The sequence below is a fragment of the Molothrus ater genome, chromosome 3 (genome assembly GCF_012460135.2).
Source record: "Molothrus ater isolate BHLD 08-10-18 breed brown headed cowbird chromosome 3, BPBGC_Mater_1.1, whole genome shotgun sequence".
NCBI classification, from domain to species: domain Eukaryota; kingdom Metazoa; phylum Chordata; class Aves; order Passeriformes; family Icteridae; genus Molothrus; species Molothrus ater.
In genome coordinates, this window is record NC_050480.2 from 34,959,842 (window position 1) to 34,982,315 (window position 22,474).

At 35.6% G+C, this 22,474-nt stretch overlaps 1 protein-coding gene across 1 annotated transcript in view; it reads left to right on the forward strand.

Annotated features, from left to right (window-relative positions):
* CRIM1 (cysteine rich transmembrane BMP regulator 1) overlaps nt 1-22,474 on the forward strand; it is a 175,289-nt gene that overhangs the window by 69,074 nt on the left and 83,741 nt on the right. Inside the window, exons 3-4 of the mRNA XM_036380356.2 lie at nt 12,995-13,237; nt 19,832-19,952. Coding sequence (XP_036236249.1) covers nt 12,995-13,237; nt 19,832-19,952 — 364 coding nt within the window. The remainder of the gene's footprint in view (nt 1-12,994; nt 13,238-19,831; nt 19,953-22,474) is intronic.

The following is a 22,474-nucleotide window of genomic DNA, read 5'->3' on the forward strand; positions in this document are numbered from 1 at the left end:
GCAGCTAAGGCAATTTATGCTAACTGAATATTTGTTCTCAAATCTTGCCGCATAAATAATTTATTTCATAAGACAGTCTTTCTAGGTTTCTTAAATGGTGCATTTACAGATTATTTAAGTTTGTACTGTCCACTCATATGTGATCTAACTGTTGCTTCTTTTTGTGGCATAATAGAAGTTGTAGCTGAACTTGACATTTACTCAGCTTAATTTTTATTTTTTAAATTTTTTTCTGAAATAGTTGGTGCTTAAGTATTTTTTAAAATATCTTAAAATCTACAGAATAGTTCAAGAAAATGTTGTAAAAATGGGAGAAAACCAGTTTATTAAAGGTGATAATTAAAATCCTGCTTTATAGGACATTAGTAGTGTGAGGTTAAGTGCAAGAGATTTATTCAGCTTAACTTTGTTTCCTTTTAAGCATTCACAGATCATAGTGCATGGGAAGGGTGTGCATGTAATAAGAAATTTGCAATAAAATTTCTAACTTTCTTAAATTGTATTTCAATTATTCTTTTTATGCTGGTGAGATTCTGAAGGCATGTTTCACAAGGCATGTAGGTGACAGAATTGAATTTTTGTATCCTGTTTTGCTATTATTGATGTATCAGTATTACTTAATCTTGCCTTTCCTGCTTGGTTATATCACAGAGACTTCGGATAAATGTTAGTAAGTCTTGATCCAGGTTTCCATGAAAGCAAATACTTACTCTGGGTTGAGAAAGTACATTCATTGCATAGATTGGAGGAAAGATTAGAGCAGAATTGTTTGATTGGCAGCAGTAATACTTAGTGTCATGTTTTGCACCTTATTCTTTTTGTTGAAAAAAAGTTAATTTTGAGTTGTGCTAATGAAAAGTCTCCTTTAAAACTCACCTAATTAATATTGCTTTTGATAGCCATTAGCACCTACAAGTGTTTTAACTAAAGTCCTGATTTTTCATTTTTTCTCATTTACTTCTGTTGCTGCTGCTTTACTTGTGAGGACTTGTGCTGTTCAGTGAAGTGTAGTGTGGAGATATCTTAAATGACATGTGAGATACTTCATCTTGTAATACTAGATTTTATTCTCTCTGCTTTCTTCTTCCAGCCAAGTAGGGGAAAACAGTGGCATCTCTGCTTTGAGATGTGTAAGCATCAGTGGTTGTGGTATTTGATAAGGCTTTTTGGTGGCTTTTGCTTTCTGCTGTTATCTTGTTGAATGTCAGCAGGCTTTCCTGGTTAGTACTGCTCAGGCTTTGCTCACTTCTGCAATGCTTGGCCTATAGGAAGGAATAAATTGTCAGTCTTGGGATTTTTTGAATGTATTCTGTGAGTTTATAGGATCAGTGCAGTATCATGGTTGTAAGGATCATTGCAACTTTTGAGGAAAAAAAATTCTTAGTGTTTGCTAGTAACCCCAACTCCTATCTTCTAGTTTCATAGGTCTGTTTCAAACACACCAAACTTTCATTTTGTTCACAATAGTTCTCAACTAAAATTCTGGTCTTGCTGCTCACATTGCTTACCAGGGTGTGTTTGTGAGGTAGAATCCACTGTCATTGTAGCATGAGAGTGTACAGACCCAATCTCTTCCTTGGGGCACTCACTAGATATTGTTTAAAATTCCATTTGCTGTCTTCCCACTCCTAGAGTTTTTCCAGGCTTGACAAGGAGTCTGTCCTCACCAAATTCAACATTGGTATCTCTTGACTGTTGTAAAGATGCTAATAACTTTTGTGGATAATGTGCTATCTTCATACTTGACCAATTTATTAATGCCTTGTTTCTGGTCACAGAACCACATACTCTGTAATGTGTGCTGCAAACCTTATATATAGGATTAATGTGCAGTGATGTCTCCTGTGCTGTGCACTGCACTGAGTTTGGTCTAAAAATGGAATGTCTTTGGAGGTGACTGAATCCCAAACTTGTGCAAAGGGTGCTATCATGGGAATCTTGCTGGAAATAATACAGATTTGCTTCACTTGGGAAGTACAACTGTATCTGTATTTCCTGGCAGTAGCTTTTTTCACGTTGCATAACATTCCACAATGGTACATAACCTGCATTTTAGTGCTTGTAATTTTAATCTGCATTCAAGGTTTAGCCAAACTGCCCCAAGAGATTATACTAATCTAAAGCTCCTACATCTGAATTTCCTGGTTTGTTCTTTTTCAGTTGTGTCATGGAAGTTGCTGTGCAAAATGCCACAAATATGCTTTTCCTTAGTGTTTAAGAGAAGGTAGTATTTTGTATTAAGGTGGATTTTTACACAAAACAAGTGTGTTGCTGTGTATTGTACTGATGGAGATGTACAGTAGGAGAGACAGGCTGGAAAAGTTGTGAAATAAGTAGCATTTGAGGTTTGCTTTAAAAAGGACATAAACAATAAGTGGATAACTTAAGAGGAAAGGTCAATGAAGAAGAGTAAGAAAAGTGGAGGGTGAAGAATCAGAAAAAATGTCTGAGCCAGGATGATTTGTGATACTTTTTGGTAGCTATAATAAAAAAAAAAATTAAACAATACACTTGGGATAAAGCAGATTATCATGCTTGCAAACCTCCAGATCATTCCCCTTTAAGCTGCTCTTGGAAGCAAACTTTCCAGGTGGTTAGTACACAACTGTATGCTTCAAATGAGATCAGAAACTGAATCTAATTAAAGAAGATTGCAGCCAACAGCATTCTGAAATGGAGAGATTATTTTTATATATTTGGCATAGGATTGTTGGTCTTTTTCCAGACTTGCTGTCGTTTGTTTGTAGTACAAGGTGTTGGCTTTCATCCAGTTTGAAACAGAGGGGTCCAAGTTTAATGGCTACTGAAGTCAGCAAAATACTTGTACTAGTGTTAACAGAAGCTCAGTACTGTGTAAATGCTGACTTTCTGCTTTTTTGTAGTTTTGACATTTAATTCCCTCTGCGGGATATTGCTGCTTTAAGGTAGAATAAGGGATGCTACAAGAGGGTGGTGGTACCTAGTAGCATTTAATGGTGGACTTGAAGCTGTATTTAATTGGTATTGTCAAATATTTTATTTATGTACCTGCATAGTCCTGTGGAATGACAATCTGAGGAATAAAGACTGTGGATATTGCATGACTCTCAGTTTTTCTTAAAAGTAATCTGGCTTCTTACATTTTGTGCAGCAGTACGGCAGAGCAGAACAAACTTCTCACACCGTGATTCCTTGTGGTCTTACTGTGTGTGAGGGCTGGTAATGAATCCATGTGCATGTGAATTGTACATGTGCCACCCCCTCCACCCCTGAGATGTGTAGGTATTTCTGGTTAGGACACTACCTAGTTTGAAAGCAGGACGAGTAAGATGATTCTCAAATTTCCAGGTGTCTGTTTATTTTTCCAATCAGTTCTCAAAAACCTTTGGTCAAGCAGTTGGGTAGCTGTCTTTTCAAGCTTAAGCTGTCTGGACCTTAGAATAGAATTAAAATTTCTTGTGCTTCTTTTGTCTTGTTTCTTTTTTTCCCAATAGATATTTTGGTTTTACTTTTTTATTTGTGTGAATGACAGTTGTAAAAATGCAGGAGCACGTTCAAACTAGCACTGAAAACATGTATTGCAAGCAGGAGCTTGGAATTTAGCAGAATTGCTTGCGTGATTGTTAGATGCTTTATTTAATTTTATTTTGCCTAGTGCAAATATTCTCTGGAGTCAAGAAAGCACAGTTTCTAGTATAATTATTTATTCCATATTTTACATGGTATATGAGAAGTAGCCTTCAGTGTAAAAACCCAAGAACAGAGTGCTTTAGCTTCTTTTACATTGGAGTCTTCTGATAAACTGCTTATTTCTGCATTTTGCATTTTTAGTGTCAAATACGGCAGTTTTTAGAAGACTTTGCCTTTAGAGAAAAGATAACATTTTATGTGGAATATCCACCATTTCTGTGTTCAGTGAAATGCTCCTTACTAGAGTTTTTTTAAGTGCCATTTCTCAGAAAAAAATAGATCTGGTAAGAACCAATATCTACCTTTTTTGGAGAACTGAGCTGTTTAAATTCCTTCAGGTTGACAATTTCTCTTCTTTTTGGAAATGTTGTAAAAAGTTTGTAGGATCTGTTCACTGCAATGTATCAAGAATTTCTATGTTAGAATTCTCTCTGTCAGTAGAGATTTCCCCTAAAATTATAATGGCCCCTTTTTGCTTTGCTGTCATATTTCTTATTATAGATAGAGTTGTTTTCTGTTGTCCTAAGCAATGCATGGATATGTTATTCAATAATGATGCAGGTTTGGTAAGTGATGAATAACAAAGGAACAGTTAGTTGACATTAAAACTCATTCTGGGGAGACAAACTTAACAGAAATGTTAAGGTAAAACAAATAAAGGGGAAAACCAAGAATTTTTAGAAGAGCTCTTGTTTTATGGAAAATCTTGTACAATCAAAATGTGTTTAAATTTTAAATTAGAGAGATTATTTTGAAGGGCTTGGGAAGAAGCTGACCCAGAGAAGTCAAGAGAGATGGACCATAGCAGTTGGAGTGTGAAAATGTCTTGAAACACTGAAGTGTTGGCCTTCTCCATTGAGAGTGTTCACTTTCTGTTTGCCTAAAAGAAGGAAACTGTGCTTCTCTTTGTAGTTTCTGACTACTTTGGTATCTTAGGTTAGTAAAGAGAGGACCAAAATGTTGAACAGAGTTGATTTCCCTAACATCATGCATCTTGACTGTTCTTGTGAAAGAGTTTTAGAAACACGTGATTAAGCCTCTAATAAACGTACAGAGGTTAAGCTGGTAAGAGACAGAGGTTCTTTGAACATAAAACTGGGAAAACTAGTTTGCATACTGGAGTTTACTTGCCAGAAGTGTCTGAAAGCATTTAGATCATTCTTTTACTGTGCATGGGCTTGGGGATGTGGGTTTTGGTGGGGCTTTTTAACATTAACAATTATCAGCGAGAACTAAAAGAAATCACATACCTTAAATTTATTTGTATTAACAAAGCAAAGCATTAAGTGCAGACAGGAGTTGATTCAATTTTGCTAACGACAAAAATTGCATTTCTTTGAATATCAAACCCCTCATTTCTAAGTTAATGTTTACAAGTCTGTTGCTTTTGTTAATCAGCTCTAGAAAACTGATTGCCCTTCCTGCTGTTCAGTCTCAGTTGCTAGCTTCATACATACATATGTGAATTCTTATTATTTGTAAACTCATGTATGTATTTTCATTATAATTTGCATTTATTGCAAATGCAAGTGCTTTCTAAGTCCTTGTTCTGCTTATGTTTTTAGACTTTAAAGTATCAAATTACTATTTGCTTCTTACTCAGTCTGGGTGTGATTGTGTGGTAGAATAAGTTGTTTGGTGCTCCTTACATCCTGAGCTGCCTCCAGAGGTTTGTACATTGGAAGGTATACAGTGTGTCCTCAAATTCAAATCCCTTTCTCCTTGTCACATCAAACTGTGCCTTACAGTGCTTCTCCTTCAGTGAATACTTGTGATTATTTTTCCAGATATCAGCTAGGCTCATATTGTTTTCTTAACCTGTGTTAAGCAGAATTGTTCCAGATAGTTGTGCTTTATCATTACTTTGGTGCTCATTCAACATTACCATTGGTTTTGCAGCTAAATATACTCTTGCAATAAGTAATACTTTCTGCTTTACTTATATCTACTACTGGCGTACATTTTTGTAAGTCATCAATTTTTATGCAGTTTATACTGATTATAAATCTAGTATTTCCATTTTTGGTTTATTCCCAGAATTATTTGGCATTCTTCAAAGTCCTAACTCCCTAGGTGAGACCACCTCATTACTGTTTACATACTCTTTCTTTGAAAATTCCAGTTGATTTGCCAATATAAAGATTGAACACTAGTAGGAGTAGTACCATTCATCCAGCATAATAGGCTTTCTTATATAAAGAAATTACAATGTACGATGTTATTCCAGCCGTGAAAATATTGAATACATTTTTAAATGTTATTTTTCAATAGAGGCAACACAACTGTAAATCTGACTACAGCTATCTGCTCATTTCTCCAACTAATTTCTGAAGGATTTTCACTGCTGAAGTTTAAAGGTGCTCTATTTCTATTGAAAGCAGTGCAATTAGCCATAGAAATGGATCCTGTCCCAGGCATGGCACAGCTTCCTGTGTTCTGTGCAGTGGGCTGGGCTCAGTCCTTCATGTACAGTTCTGTCAGGTAACGTTATCCTTTATAAATTTGGATTGACTTGTTGGTGTCAAGCTAATACGTATTTGTTGAAAGCAGGTTTTGAGTGAAATGGAGGGAAAGTAAAATTACTTTGGAGTTTTCAAGACATGATTTTTTCTAAGCATAACAGAGGAATGATGTGATCTGGGAGGTCGAACCCGAATGCAACTACTGCCACCAACACTATTGGTTTTATAGAACTGGCACTTCCATTTAGATGCAGGTGTTTGACAGATCCTCAATGAGTCTGTTAACTCTTTCTTTGGAAGACATCAGTTTGGGGTCAGGATTGTTTGTGATTCTGGTATGGTATTTTTGGGATCTGTTTGTTTTGAATTACCACCATTCTTTTTAATATTTCCAGTACAGGAAAAGAAACTAGTTCAGGAAATGGAATTACAAAATTGAAATAGCTTTGCTATTTCTTTGTCTACCCAAAGGGGATTATTGTCTTCCTTGACTGTAGCTGTCTCGAGTGATATAACCATTTTTCTGGTTATTTGGTCCTCAAATGGAAAATCTTTGGCAAATCTGTAGTGAATACTGTGTTACAAAGATGTGTATCAATGAATGGATGTTTCTTAAAACTGGTATCTGTGACTGTCTTTTTGTGTGTGACTTTTTTAACCCAGGTTAGTTCCAGACTGTTATATTATGAGAAGATTAGGCTACAATGTGGGTGAGACAGGTTGCCCCACTGTGTAGTACATAAAATGTGGAGCACCAGAATGCTGGGAAGTGTAGCAAGACTCATTTAGAAAATAGAACAGATTTTAAATAAAGTTCGGTTTTAGGTAAAAGGTCAGGCTCTTGTTTGCTTTTTTATTTGTAGCAGTTCATCTGTGTACAGTACTGTGCATAATGTATGTGTAAGTTAATCTCATTTTTTAATCTACTATAACTGCCCTTTTGATTCTTGAAAATCCTTTGGGTGATTTTGCATTCCAGTATCGATCCCTGTCTGTCTGACTGCTTCAGCTGGGTAATCATTTTTCTTGTTTATCCCTAATCCTTTTAATATTTCCTTCCTGCCACTGTATAACAGTACAGTATGTCTATTGTTTGGAATAGTCATCTCAATGATGACTGTAAGACTGTACAATAAAAGTTACTGTGTTTTAGCCTGGATTTCACAAAAATAGTTTACAGTAAAACAAAAATGCAAGGCTGAACACATGCCTTCAAAGTATGTGTGCCAACTGTAGTGCATTGCTTTGTTTAGTCATGCGAAATGTTCATCTTTATAAACCATATCCTCTTCTGAACTGCTCAGAAAAATGAGATATGAAGCTTGCTATTTCAAAGTGCTTATTATTCTGTGTTCTTTGTATGGACCTAACAGAAAAAAAATTATTCCCTCCATCTCTGTGTATATCTATATGCATGTGTATTAAAAATTTGAGTTTCAAGAAACAACTGTAGAACCGTTTAAATATCTCAATGGAAACATTTGGACCTGAGAAATACCAATTTCTCTTCAGCCATCTCCTTCAATAAAACATTCTGCCCTTGTTTCTATGGTGACTGAGTAACAGCATCACATGAAGTTCTGACAAAATGATAAAAAATCCTCCCTGAAATGGTTTCCTGAGAAGCATGGATCTGTTCTGTTTCACCTGAAGAATGAGAAGACCCTCCCATCCCTGTCAGGGATTTTCTTCTCTGTTTCTCCCACACCAGATTATACCCTAACATCCTTTCACTGTTCTAACCAATGTTTTAACTGCTCTGCTTTTCTCATTAAATAAACTTGGCATGTACTTTCTCTGCGTGTCAAAGCAGAGCATGCAGACATAATGAAGGAAAAGAATTTGATACAGAGGTGAAAGCAAAGTGTTTAATTTTTCTTAAGGAACTATTTTTATTTCCATGCTGCTTTGGTATTAACAAAGATGGAGGAGGGTTGCGGGGTGGTTTGGCTTGGTTGGTTCTTGTTACAACTGATCTACTTTAACAAAAGAAATGGAAAATGCCTGAGATCTACACTTCCTATATTCAGTGACTGTCTTAAGGAAACATCTAACTAGTACCCAGTTTGAGTATTGCATAAACCTTTCAGGAAGGCAAAGAAGCTGCCTTCTCTCAAAGAAAGCATTGGTTGCAACATAAATGCTTCAGTAACTTGCTGTTTTACCTCCACTTTCCCCTAATAACTTTTTACAGTCATGGGAAGTATAATTTTAAAAATACATTGTAGTCTTTGATATGGAAAAGCTTTGTGACAAAGTTCTGGGTTTATGGCTGTGGCTTTATGATAGACACTTTCTAGAGTTAATGGAAAGAAAAAAACCCAAATCCATATCTTGGTTTCTTGTTATTATTATATTCTTTGAAGGTTGTTCTCCTCCTCCTCATGCACTTTATAACAAGTATGCTGTGGTTGCAATGAAAACTCAGTTTGAATGTTATGCCTCAGCTTCTGAGATGCTCAACTTCCCTGTGCACTTCTGAGATGAAAGTGAGAAATTTTTTTGAGACATCCTAACTTTTTAAGTGAATGATCCCTGTTTTAATAATAAAGCACACTGTGCATTGTATCTTATTCAACTATTATTTTTCAGTTATACATTGTAACTCAGGTCATACCTAATAATTTTAGGGTGTACTCTCTCATGTGCTCAATAACAGCAAGTTCTTCTTGCAGGCTATTAACAAAGTAAAAGTAAGCCTGAACCTTCAGACCTACAGAAAGTAAAGTTTGTCTTGAAATGAAAAACTTCTGCCAGTAGTAATTTATATCTAGAAATAACCCTGTCACTGGTAAACTGAAGAACTTTATTTGAAATGATCTCTAGAGCTGCCTTTTAGAGTAGTTACTAGGTTTGTTTCCAAGACTAGAAGTCTTATCTGGAATTCATCAAAATGTTAGTTTTCCTGTCTAGATTGTGTTCAGTTTATTAAGAATGTTGTCTTTCTAGCTACATTTCTGAATTTCTTAAGAAAATTGTCTGTCTCAGAATAGATAGTTTGCAAAAGCTTGATTGATCCAGACTCTTCCTTTATCTCTGTAGAGATTCTTTCTTGGCTCAGGCTGCTGAGATGTCAGGGATACCAGAATACTTCCAGCTTTGGTTGTGTTTGATGAAAGGCTATAAAGAGAATGTGTCCCACAGAGAAACCTCATCAGAAAATCAACCAATATTTTCTGTTCTTTGTGTTGCTATTTGAAATGCTGCTTTTTTGAACGTAAAGGCAGCACTTGCAGCCAACTATGTTTTTCTTAGTGAGTTGTGGGTTATCAGTTCAAACTTTTATCAGAATGCATCCCTGAAAAGTGATTGTTCTCTTTATTAATGGTCGAAATATCTTTTTAAGGGATATATTGAAATGAGATTGAGTTCTATGTTATAGCAATTTTACTGTCTCCACAGGCAGTTAGGGTTGTATGAAATTCTTCTGGCGAAGGAATTTGCACTTTGTGTGCGAACAATGTGACACATGTATCTTGTGTAATCTGTTTAAGATGCCTTATTATTCAGGAATATTTATATATTTGCTGTACTAATTTGTTTCATAGTAAGTCATATATATAGTCCCATGTATAGTTCTCCCTTTCCTCAAAAGCCTAATTTTTTCTGTTCACCACGGTGCTTTGAAAAATGAAGTTCTCCTGCTTCTGGACACACATAATATTATTTGTTTATATTCTATTTATTATCAAAATGGAGTTTAAGTCCTGATGCTTTGTTTAACTATGAAGATGTTGGTCAGGATGAACCTGATTTGTGTAATAGGCAGTAGCTTAAAACGTCCAGGGGACAAGTGGGTGCTTTGTGGTGTATATGTCTATTTGACAGAGAGGCAGTAGGCTCTTATGAATCTGCTTTGGTCTGCTGCTTTGAAACAGTCTGTCTGGTATGTAAAAGGGGCAAACTAGCAGAAGTAGCACTGCTGAGTGATTTCACAGGGTTTTCTTGTGGAATACAGCTTGGCATTACCCTGCTACCTGTCTTTTGAGGCTGTTGGTGTATTTTTAATTATTTTGTTCTTACATGAGTTTTTTTAATGTTCCTTTTGTAAGGGGTAGAAATGTTGGTTAATAAAGGAAAAAAGAGCTATTAAACAGTTCTTGTTTGATGAAATCTTAAATAGCTGTATATATTGGAATTAAATCAGGAATTCTTCTAAAGTAGTGACATTTGTGGCTGTATTAATGTTTATAATTTATTTTGAGAACAGATTAAATTTCGATGCCTTCCTCAACGAAGTAATGAAAAGGTAGAACTAGTTTAGCGTAATGGATCTTGGTGGATAGAGAAGATTTTGTCATTTGCTGAGATAACAAGAGGAAAAACCTTGAAACTTTTCTGAATAGTTACTTAGAAATAATGTCTTTTATCCAAACTTGGTGTCAAAATGAGGAGCCCACATCAGCTTTTACTGAAATGCAGTAAAACTGAGCTCCCATCTTTCTCCATTGCAGTGAATTCTGGACTTGGAGAGCAGTTACACTAGCATGATGCTAGCTGATTAATGATTTAACTAACAAGTAGTAATGCTGCACCTGGAGCTGCTGCTTTTTCATGTTTTAGATAGAGATGATGTTCAAGGAAACATTTAATATACTGCTGACCACACATTGTTTTAGTCAGTAGCTGCTTTCCATAAAGAAAAACGGTATCTAAATCAAGACACAAATTGTGACGTAGTCTGTAAAAATTTTCTTAACCTGATTTTGACTATGCTGGGGGGCTAGAGTTTGGGAAGCTGAAAGATAATTGTCTGTTGCTTGATACAGTTTGGTTGAATATGTTTGCCTTTCCTGTTGCTCAGTTGCATTTGTGTATTGGGAGAGGAATGTTTCAACATGTACATGGTTTGAGATGTAATATGGAAACACAATATTTACATGAGTATTAATAGGAAGTTATTATAGTAGGGTTTTTTTCTGTTTATTTTTTGGGACTCTGAAGTAAAAAAGTAATAGTGATGCTGGATTAAGAAGAAAACCTTTGGTTTATAAATACCTACTGGTGTTATATTACCTGGTATTAAAACATAAACACATATTTTGTGAGGTGGTGGTTATGTTTAAATCATTTTCTCTGAAATTGGTGCTGGCTTTATATGAGTCCTGTCACAGTCTGTAACTTTTAACTCCATTAAGCACAATACTCTAACATAGAACAGACTATCAAAAATAACTGCAAAACACTGAGTGAATATTTCATACAAAAGTACTTGTCATGGTTCTCTATTTTAAATTTCTCTCTTCTATTGCCTGTGATGCTTCTTACATATTGATAGTGACATGTCCTTGTTTTCATATCATTGCTGGGTGATCTTACCAACTCCAGCAGCAGGCTTTGCATTGGTTTTCAAAAATGATACATCTAGAGTCCTGAATAGTTTGGATTCAAACAGTTAGATGTGCATTTCTGACAAACCTTGCCTTTTGGAGAGTTAGCCAAATTGGTCAAAAATAGTTTTTAATGTATTTGACCAATTGCATTGCTCAAATTTTATTTGTATTGAATTATATGAGCAGTCCTTAAGGCCTTATATAGATACGTGTATGTGTGTAAATGCAGTCAAGTGAAAAAGAGCAGGTCAACTTTTTAAAGTACTTATAATCCAAAATATTTTCATGAGAGAGATTGCATGAGGATGGGATTATCTATTAGTCATGGAAATTGGACGGTCACTGGATGCATAATGCTAGGGCACATAAAGTGGGAATTTAAGGGTCATCATGAGAACAAGTGGTCTATCAAGTGCCTATCATGAGTATGTGCTTTAAGGGCTGCTACTGCAACAGTTCTATCACTTCTCTGTGTGTGTTGAGTAAACATGCAGTGGAAAATGAAAATAATTTTAAAAGCTTGAGTGTCACGCCTTTTATTACATGCATAAACTAAAGATTATCAATATAATACTGAGACTAGCACGTTATGTATTTATACAGCTCTCTGCAGTGAGCCTCTGTAACCAGTAATGTTCTGTCTGAACAATGTGTTTAATAAAGCAGATAAGAACCTAAACATAAGGGTAGGTTGGAAAAAAAACCATTGGTTTTAAAAATATTATTTAAAGTTCTAGGCAACATATCTAGTCAAGGCTGTTTTAAAGATAGATGAAAATAGTAGGATTTTTAACTGTTAGAAAAGAGCTATAATGCTATCTAGTAACACATTTAGGTTAGTAATCTTTGATGGTTTTAAGAAAAAACATAACATACTTGTACATGAAGGAATCATAGAATATCCTGAGTTAGAAGGGATGCATAAGGACCATCAACAAACCTCATCATCGCCATAGACAAACCTCTTATCTCTTAGTATTCAAGCTGCTGAAGTATGTAGGAACCACTTCTAATGTGAACATTGGGAGTGTGTACAGGAAAAATGCTCTTCTGCCAAAGTATTCAAATTTGTTAGCTGTCGAACTTTTAACTTGTTTTTTGAATATGTGAGAGCTCAATTCAGGCTAATAAATCAAGCATTTAAATCAGTCCATAATGGAAGGTCTTAGGAAACTGAAGGAATAGGTGTGAACATCAGGGCTGACATAATATGACAAGTTGTTTCTTAACATCCTGGCCAAATGTAAGTTCACAGCTCTACTTGAGACTGTGTGGGTTCAGCCATCACTCGCATCGCACAAATTAGAAATTTTGTGAAATATTTTGTAAGACACTAGCATCTTGCAAATAACTATAGTTTTTAAAGGATATTTGGTAATTGTTGCTAATCAGTTCAGCAGCAACTGTTTCCTTTTCTTTTTTATTGTTTTGGGGGCAGGGAGAAGAGAGGGAGCTTTTATCTGAGTTTATCTTTACAACTTCAATGTATTATTGACACGTATGGCATGATGATTTTTCTCTCCCTTTCAGAAGAGAAACCTGATTGCTCCAAGGCTCGCTGTGAGGTCCAGTTTTCTCCTCGATGTCCAGAAGATTCCATCTTGATTGAAGGCTATGCACCTCCTGGTGAATGCTGCCCACTCCCAAGCCGTTGTGTGTGTAATCCTGCAGGCTGCTTGAGGAAGGTTTGCCAGCCTGGCTATTTGAATATATTGGTTTCTAAGGCATCAGGAAAGCCAGGGGAGTGCTGTGATCTCTATGAATGCAAGCCAGGTAAAAGTAGATACAATTTCTTTTCCCTTTTTTTAATTTTTTCTGTCTGACAAGCAAAATAATCTATATAATTGCATCCAGTAAAGCCTATAGAGCTTCTAAATTCTTCTGATTATTCTTGAAAGTTAATTATTATATGTAGGCAATACCCATTAAAAAAAACACAGGATAAAAATATTATGGTAAATTTTGCTTTTTTCTTTCTTTAGATATTAATTTAAACTGAATAGCAAGGGAAAAGTAACTTATTGAGAACACTGCATTTCTGTGAATGCCACTAGTGCAAGTGACATGCTTTATATATTGATTAGATTATACATAGGTTTTTCATAGTAAGAATACATTGTGTATGAACAGGGAAGTAGGATTTCTGTTTCAACATCTCTCTAGATGAAGTGCTGGCCCTTAAAAACTGCAGAGCGAAAGGATTATGTGGGCATACTAAAAAAAGGTCCAACATTTTCAGTATTTATTCATCTTCCATTTCATGAGAACACAAATCACCCTTTCTAGTGATTTATTATTCCAAGTGAAGTGGAAGATGTAATTCACTCTTTGATCTGGGCTTTGGTAAAATAAATAGTCAAAACAGAGGACTGAAAGCAAGCATATAAAACAGTATAATCCAAAACATTATATGCAAACAGTGCTATATTTCAAGTGTGCTTAAACAGTGCCTTTCCTATGCTTGTTTAACATTTTCTTAAATCTTCCAAAAAAGAAGATTGTACAGTCTTTCTATTATCTAGTGTTTCTCTTTATGTTTTTTTCCCTAATTTCCCTAATATTCAGTGCAAATCTGTGTGGAAATTTAAACAAACTTTTTTGTACCCTGTCCTGAGTAGTTGGTGAACAAATTTTTGCTATAATTTTTTGCCCTGGAACATTTTGTCAACCATGGGCTTCTTTCATCTAGAAGTAGCTGTAATTTCTTGTGACATGGTCTTGCTTTACTCCTCCCTGGTTATGTTTCCTTTCTAGAAGGTTTTTCCATTAATCAGCACTTTAACATGTGGTATCCAAAAGCAGACTAAGATTTTGGGAGACTCTTCATCAACACTAAAAACTTTAGAATAATTGCCTTCCATTTCTCATGCAAAACTTTAAATTAGATTGTAACTGTTTTACAAGAGGTATTTCTAGTTGGTGCACTGCTGTGATGCCAGGATCTTTCTGTAGTATGACCACTACTGAACCGTTACATTTGTACTTTTTAATTCCTCCTATAAGGAATTATGCTTTCTTCTTCCTACTTCAATTATGCCTGTAATGAATTTTGTCTTGCTGACTTTGGAGTATTTATCATTTTCAAAAGAAATTTTATTTCTGGTCATGTCCTCCCAAATACTATTTGAATTCCCATCTTGTAGTTGGCAAATAAGTCCATCCAGACTTGCCCATGGAAATTACTTCTTGAAAGCTGTTTTCAACTCACTAGTTTTACAGAATCTTCAAATTGAATATGATTCTCTATCACGTTATTGAATTTATGTAACTCTGTATTGTTTTCTGAAGAAGTTTGGGGTTTTTTTTTGCTTTAGAGAATTGTAAGATGTGAAGGTACATGGGACTGGAAAAATGAGGGTGTGTGTTAGGAGGGTGGAAGAGCAGAGGCTTTGAAGAGATTGGGGAAGGAAAGAAACTTACTGGGATTTAAGGGAAACTTAGAGCTTTGCAAAGGGGGCTTAGAAATTGAGAGACCTGGTAATAAACCCTGCATCTTTGGAGTTTGACATGGTATCCTGAAGAATTGTAGGCAAGAAGAGTTAGAGAGGAACTGAACTATATGAATTGTTACTGAAATGCCATGTTGCTAGAAAAATATGGGTAATGAACAGAGTAAGGCCTGGGAGGTTGGTGTTCATGCAGAGACTCTTCTGGGGCTGCTGTCATCAGTTTTACTGAATGTGTCAGCAAGTCTATGAGTTAACGTGACATTAACAGAGAAAAATATGTTTCCATTATTTGCCACAGACCTAAAAACTTTAGTTCTGTGAGCAATACTTCCAGAACACTCTTCCTGCACCTCCATGTCTGTATAACTAGCCTCAATAGGGGTTTTGCACCAGCAAGCGCTTTCTGGTGGAAATTAAGCTGGGAGGACTACTTCCTATGACAGCAATGCTGCTGTATGCCAAGATAAAGGTCTTGTGCAATTAAAGCATAAATTGTGTTTATTTCTGTTCTTTAAAAAAATATCACTGCTCTGTAGTTAACTCTGGCATTTCAGTTGGGAACCTTCTGCTGAGAACTGCGTATGTGAAAGTGCTGTGATTGGCAATAGAGTTACTGAAAGGAAAATAAAGTGTTTCCTCAACACTAAATATTAGAATAAAAATAAAATAATTCATTTTGAGGTCCACTTCCTCTTCTGCCCCTTTTACTTTAGGAATATAATTGAAGGCGTTGTTTAGTTAAAATGAATACCGAAGAAACTTTGTAGCTTAGTCACACATGTCTATTAACCTCCAGATTAATTTGCTTTAAATGTTCTTACCTGTTCCTTCAACAAGTATCTCACCACAGTTGTAGCACCTTCTGAGAACAAGTGTGTCATGCTCATTGTTTTACTGTGGTTGCAAAGCTCAGAGATGAGATAACCGTGGTTTAGTTCCATAAGACACCTCTTTTATTCCTACAAGATGTGTGTAACTGTCCATTCACAAGTAGGGAATTTAGTCAATGTGCATTGAATTTAGTTTTAAGCTGAGGATTACATATCTCAAAACGTATTTTCAATTTTTTTTCCTTAGAGATAGTTTGAATGAGCAATCTCAAATGGAACTGCATAATGTGTTTACAGCAAAAATAAAAATAACCCAAAACAAGATTTGTGGGAGTGTATGTGCTATGAACATGAACTATGAACAAGGACATTTTTAAAATCGTGTTTGTTTTTATAAATATGATTGAGTTAAAATCTAAATTAAAACGTATTTTGCTGAAGTGTTGATAGGAACTCTAGCTGTCACTTCTGAATAGAATAAGGTAAATAGTTTACTTTGGCAGTTGTCCAACAGATGTTTGTTTTACCTTTTTCGATAACTTTTGTTGTTGCATATGGTGCAATGGAGTGTCATCTTTTAGTTTCTGACATCTTTGGGAAAGCATTGGGAAATGTCTGTCTTGATAGACATAACCTGTGTTGAAAAGACTACTCATCTGTCATTTTTTCAGAAGTCTTTTTGGCAGAGCTTTCATTCACTCATCTCCAGCATGGCCTGAAAATTACTCTTTTTTTTTCCTCTACCAAATACTGGTTTCAACACAATTGTAAAGAAAATGTTATTGTTTGCCTTATTTCTTTGGGGAATTCTGTGCAGTCAGTGTTGATGGAAAGTCCGAGACCAGCAGCATGATTTAGTAGGTCCCATGTAACGATGCACAGGGAAGGAAATTGTGCTCCACCCTGATCCAGCTTCAGCATTGAAAATCAGATGTGGAGCTTATACAGCCTTGCACTAAGGACAAGGGTCGGCAAAGTCAAGTGTTTATACAGAGCTTAGAGAAATAGAATTCTATAATGTTTTTCTTTTGTCCTCTGTTACTTACAGGATAGTACTTACATTGTTTTATTAAATGATTTGTTGAAAGCTTATGTTGACAGAACTTGAGATAGGAGTGGGAAAGGATTAGACAAAAAGAGTGAGGAAGAATTACAGATACCTTTCTAAAGAAGCTGGAGAAATGGCTTTTAAGTTGGCAGTGAAGTTGAGGGAGGGGGAAAAAATCAGCAAATGTGGAGATCCATGTTGGGAAGTTCCTGGGATAGGGCATTTAAGAAAGTGGTTCAGGCAGTGATATAGCTGCATTGAAGATCCAGGAATGCTGTGGTTGTATGTAATATGTACTGAGTTTCATGGAATGTAAAATGGATAAAGCCTTGTCATGGGGAGATACTTCCTTTCTACTTCTCCCATGGCAGACAATGTGACTGCCATTATCATGTATAGTTGTGTTGTGTTGCACTGTTCATTGAAATGCATCTGAACTGAAAGCAGAGGATGTCATGTGATGCTTCCACGCTGTAAAAGCAGACTGTGTATCCTTTTACTGAACACTCAGAAATTTGCAACTTTTGAAGCTTTGGCCTGTGCTGAGCCACTGTTTCATCAGAAATGCAAATACTGGCTTGCTCCTTCAATTAGATATATAGGTATTTATTTAGATCTTGCCCTAAACTGTACATTGTATTAGTTATTAGTTGAAATATGTCAGGTGGAACATAACACACTTAGTATACTTTGAAAACTTATTCTACCAGAAAGTTTTATTCACCTGGTTTCATTAGCAGTTTCAAAACCTTTGGTTTTGTTGTCTACAAAGGAGGTAGCATGACTGCAGATATGTCAAGGTCTGCAACCATGGCAGGGTTTCTGCTACCTTCTTGTAGAAAAGTGGTTACTCTCAGATGCTTCTATATACAAATTCAGTGTATATGAGAATTCTTGAAGACTTGTGAGCAAAGGTTGATTGGATGAATCTTCACTGATAGGAAACTGGAACTCATGAGTTCTTGAAGACACAGATTTGTCAAATTGTATTTAAAGCTTAAAGTTTCTATGAGAGACAAAAAAAGAGTTTAGAATAAGATATATAATAACAGCTGTTATTATATATAACAATAAACTGTTCGTGAAATGTACACATTAATTATTGGAGTCACAGTAGGAGGTGAAAAGAAAATTAAACGGTCAGTGGCCAATGTTTGCAGTCTTATTTTTCAGGACAGTAGTGCAGCTAATCAGGAGATACCTTTTAAAGAAATGAAAAATCCCATTACAGGCTGTTCTGTAACTTCAGAATATTTCCAGCTTATCTATAAGTTTCTGTCAATACTTTTTCCAGTTTGAGAAACCTGTTCAAATCTGAAAGAAAGTAGGAACTTTTTTCCTTCTTCAAATATTTTTCATTTCTTATCAGTCTTCATCTCTTTCCTGTGAGGCAGCTGTGAGAGAGATGGGACTGTTCCACCTGGAGAAGAGAAGGCTCAGGGAAGATCTCATCAATACACCTGAAGGGGGTGTAAAAGCAGAGCCAGGTTCTTTTCAGTGGTGCCAGTCATAGGACCAGGGATGCAAGAGATACAAATAGAAGCACAGGAGGTTCCCTCTGAACATCAGGAAGCACTTTTTCACAATGAGGGTGGCTGGGCACCGACACAGTTTTCCCAGAGAGATAGTGGATTCTCCATCCATGGAGATAGTGAAAAGCCACCTGGGCATAATCCTGGGAAGCCAGATCTACAGGGCCTGGCTTGGGAGCCGCTAAGAGGTGCTGTCCTACTGTGGCTGCTTTATGATTAATCTAATAATGTAATGATAAAGAGAAAAACTTTGAGTAGTCTTAACTTGGGGTTTGTTTGTAATGTTTTTGAAGTTTGTACTTGATTAAAAAAGACAGTCTGGGCTGCTTTTCAGTGTTAATGAGCCATGTACTATCGCACTGTAACCACTGCAGTGGAGATAGGAAGTGCAGATGTGATTCTGAGACTGATGTCTCATGATGACAGAGTCAGTTATTGCTATGTACCACTGAGGATCAAGCTTGGAAAATGTAGGATCAAAAGAGGAAAAATAGCCCTTTGAAGGTTATGAGCTCTTGCAAAAAATGTGGGTAGCATTGTCAAGCTGCTTTAGTAGTTCTGTAAGCTGCTGTGATAGTGTCAATATTGCAGTGAAGTTTAATCAGTAATCAGGGATATTGTGCTGCATAATTTGCAGTCTGATAATATTCTGTTCATCCTTCGTGGTCAGTCAGAAAGTAGCTCATTTCTTGGAGAGGGAACCGTGTTTTATTCTGCACTTTCTAAGTATAATTATGAAAAGGCATAGAAGATACACATTACCTGAGCTGGTAATGTTTGTTACATGGAAGACTTAGGACCAAATAAGAGCAAAATGTGTTTTAGATTTCCTGAGTATAACTTAGAACATTAAATATATATATTTAGCCTGGTTTGGGTTTTTTTTTTTCTTTTGGATTTCTAGACATTTGTTACTTTCTAAAAACTGTCAGTCAGTCTTTCTTTAAGTAGAATTCTTCATCTTACTAATGCAGAAAGATTTGTTAACTTGTATTTCATTTTTGCCATATATAAATATACAAACAAGATAACCTAATAAAATAGTCTTTAAAAATGTACATTAAACATGCACAGATATATCTATAGTGTATCTCCTTTTTTTTCCTATAACCCAAGTATTTTGCTGTTTAAACAGACTTTAATTAGTTAAAAATTGAACAACAAATTGTTTACTGTTTTAAAAGCTGTAGGGAATATATATTCTTCCATAACAAGGGTACTTCTATTAAATAATATTCACATTTTTAATGATTGTGTAAGGTTGCCTGTCTAACTTCTGTAATTTTTTTATTAACTATTATCAGTTCAGTTGCTTCCTAATAATTTTAAAAAGTAGAATCTTAAAGAGAAAGGGACGCTTTTTGTCATGCTACCTAGCAAGCACACATTCATTGGATAATTTTTGTGACTTAAAAGCTGATGCATAAGTGGTTGCTTATGAGGAAGTAATTTGCAGAAAGCTTCCAAAGCCTGAGTAAAAGAAATGTTCTTCTTCCCTTCCTCCGTAGTGTTCAGTGTGGATTGCAGCACAGTCGAGTGCCCTCCTGTTCAGCAAGTTGTTTGTCCCCTGGATAGCTATGAAACCCAAGTCAGGCTGACGGCCGATGGCTGCTGCACCCTGCCCACAAGGTTGGTGTCTCAATGGCTCAGTCATTTTTAACTTGTTCTCGACAATTCAAGCACTGTAAATACAGGATAATAATGTGTACTTCTGTGAAAATAAATGCTGATACTGAATATGAATATAACCTACATGAAGTAGGTTATATCAGTCTGGTGGAAATACAGAATCTTGTATTTTCAAAGCAGAGAAAAGGTCTTCACAGGACAGATGCATGAAATTGGTTTCTGCTAACATTATTTGAGGAGTTCATGTCTCTAGATTGGCTTTCAATTAATTCAATTAATTTTGCAAAAGTTAACTTTTGAAGGTGTTTGATGGTAAGGAGTTAAGTGACGGAGATGACAAAAGACGTGCTAGAAAAACTCTCATCTAGTTAAAGGAGAAGAAAAAGTCTAATTTTTTGCATGACTGCTTTAAAAAGTGAAAGATGGAACTCTCTGGAATTGTAGGGGAACAGACATTTCAAGTACTTACTTACATTTTAACTTCTGTTGTTGTTCAAGCAGGTATAACTTACTGTGATTAAAAAAAATAAGACAGTTTTAAAGTTGGTTTTGTTCCACAATTATGCAATGCTCTTTGAGTTGGTGTTTTTACAACAAATTTCCCAAATTTCCCTGATTCATGCATATGCCAAATAGATACATATTCAAGCAAATTCATGCATATACCAAATAAATACACATTCAAGCAAAAATTAACATGAATGAAAAGATTTTACACCAAAAAGAAAATTTTTCTTGTAGATGTCGCTGGTTGGCTTACTTAGTGGAAGGTCATTGCAGCCATAGAATATTGTCATATTCTCAGCCCCTTGCATAAAGTAGTAAAAAACTTGCAAAGAATTCAGAAAGTCAAGGATGGCATAATCAAGGTTGTTCTCTTTTGGGTACCCTTTGGGTGCACATTTACTGTGGCATCTTCTCAGTATCCTCCCTTTATTCTGTGTCATATTTTCTGTAAAATTCCTAGGAACTGCAATGATGTATTAGTTCAGAGCTGACCTGGCTAGTTGGGACTGTGCAGGAGTCTGCAGATTTTATACAGTCATCTTACTGCCATTGTTGCAAATATAATTCAGCATGTTCAAGACAACTAGAATAAAATGCTGCTAAGGACTGTATTCAGAAAGATAGATTATAAAGTGATATAAGCAGTCACAGATTAATATTTCATAAATTTAGAGTTTAGATTAACATTTAATAACATTGATACATTAGAAAGAGTAATGGTACAGTTTTACTTCCAGATTTGTTTCAGCTTGTTGGATTAAAAAGTGATATATAACCTGAATTATTTTTGTTTCACAAAAGTAAAATTATGTTCTATTTTTATGCAGTCTAATATAACTTGTGATTTGCAAGTGCTTGGGTGAAGAAAATGAAAAATATCCACTTCATTCTTTGTCAGTGATAATTTCAATGTTCCTTCTATCAGGAAATACAGATTACCAAGAAAATAAATCTTTATTTACTTCAGAAAAATCACCAGTTTGACATATCTTCTATTTCTAGGACACGTGTGTGACCTGATCTTAAATAGAATACCTAGAGCAAGCACATTCTTGAAAGAATCTTTTTAATTTGTTGAGAATGTTTAAAAATAAAGTCGGTTTGCTGAGCGCCAACTGGTGACTGAAGTGTCCTTGTCAGTGATGAAAGCACTGTTACCTTCTCCTGTGCACAAAGGTCCCAACTGTACAAGCAGGCTTACAGCATGTGAATTACTAGATAATTGTGGATTCCTGAAACCTCTTTGAAATCAGTCGTTGCACATTCCTGGGATCAGAGTTTAACAAGAGGTCAGAGCTGGGATAGAGGAGTACTTAGCTCCTGGAGCCTTAGGATCTGAAGGGGTTTTTGTGTTAATACCTCTGCCCTCCTTGATGTATAAAACTGCAAAATACCTCCACAATTAGCATAACCTAGTATGTCTGCCGGGCAGGTAGAAACAACTGTAGATGTCTTGTACTCCTCCATTATTTTTTAATTTCATGGCTCAGTCTATGTTGATGTATATTGTTATTAAGTGGGTTGCTATTTGGATTGCCTTAAATCAGCCAAAGCAATAATAAATTTTTTTATGGAGTAGGTGAGAAGAAGAAGAAGAACTGAATCTGGTAGCAGCTTTACATGTTGTGTGCCTGCTAGAAATATATTTAGTTATTTTGATTTTCATATACTACTGTGCTTCTTAAAGAAGACAGTGCCATAGTCATCATTTATGTGCTGTAAGTAAAGATTTTATTTGAAGGGAGGAATAAAGGAACACAGACATGGGGGTAAAAGAAAAGAAATAATAGCAAAGTGCAGTTACATGGAACATGAAAATTGAGCCAGTTGACTTCAAGTTCAGTGTTTCCTCAGATTTGAGGAGACACTCTTTATATTTGAAGGGTCTCTATGAGACTTGGATGCTAAAATTATGGGAAAAAAGTGCCAATTTATGGATGAATGAGTCTATGGTAGGAAAACGGGATGGTTTTCCCTAATTTCAAAATTTCCTAATAAAATATTATGAATGATGA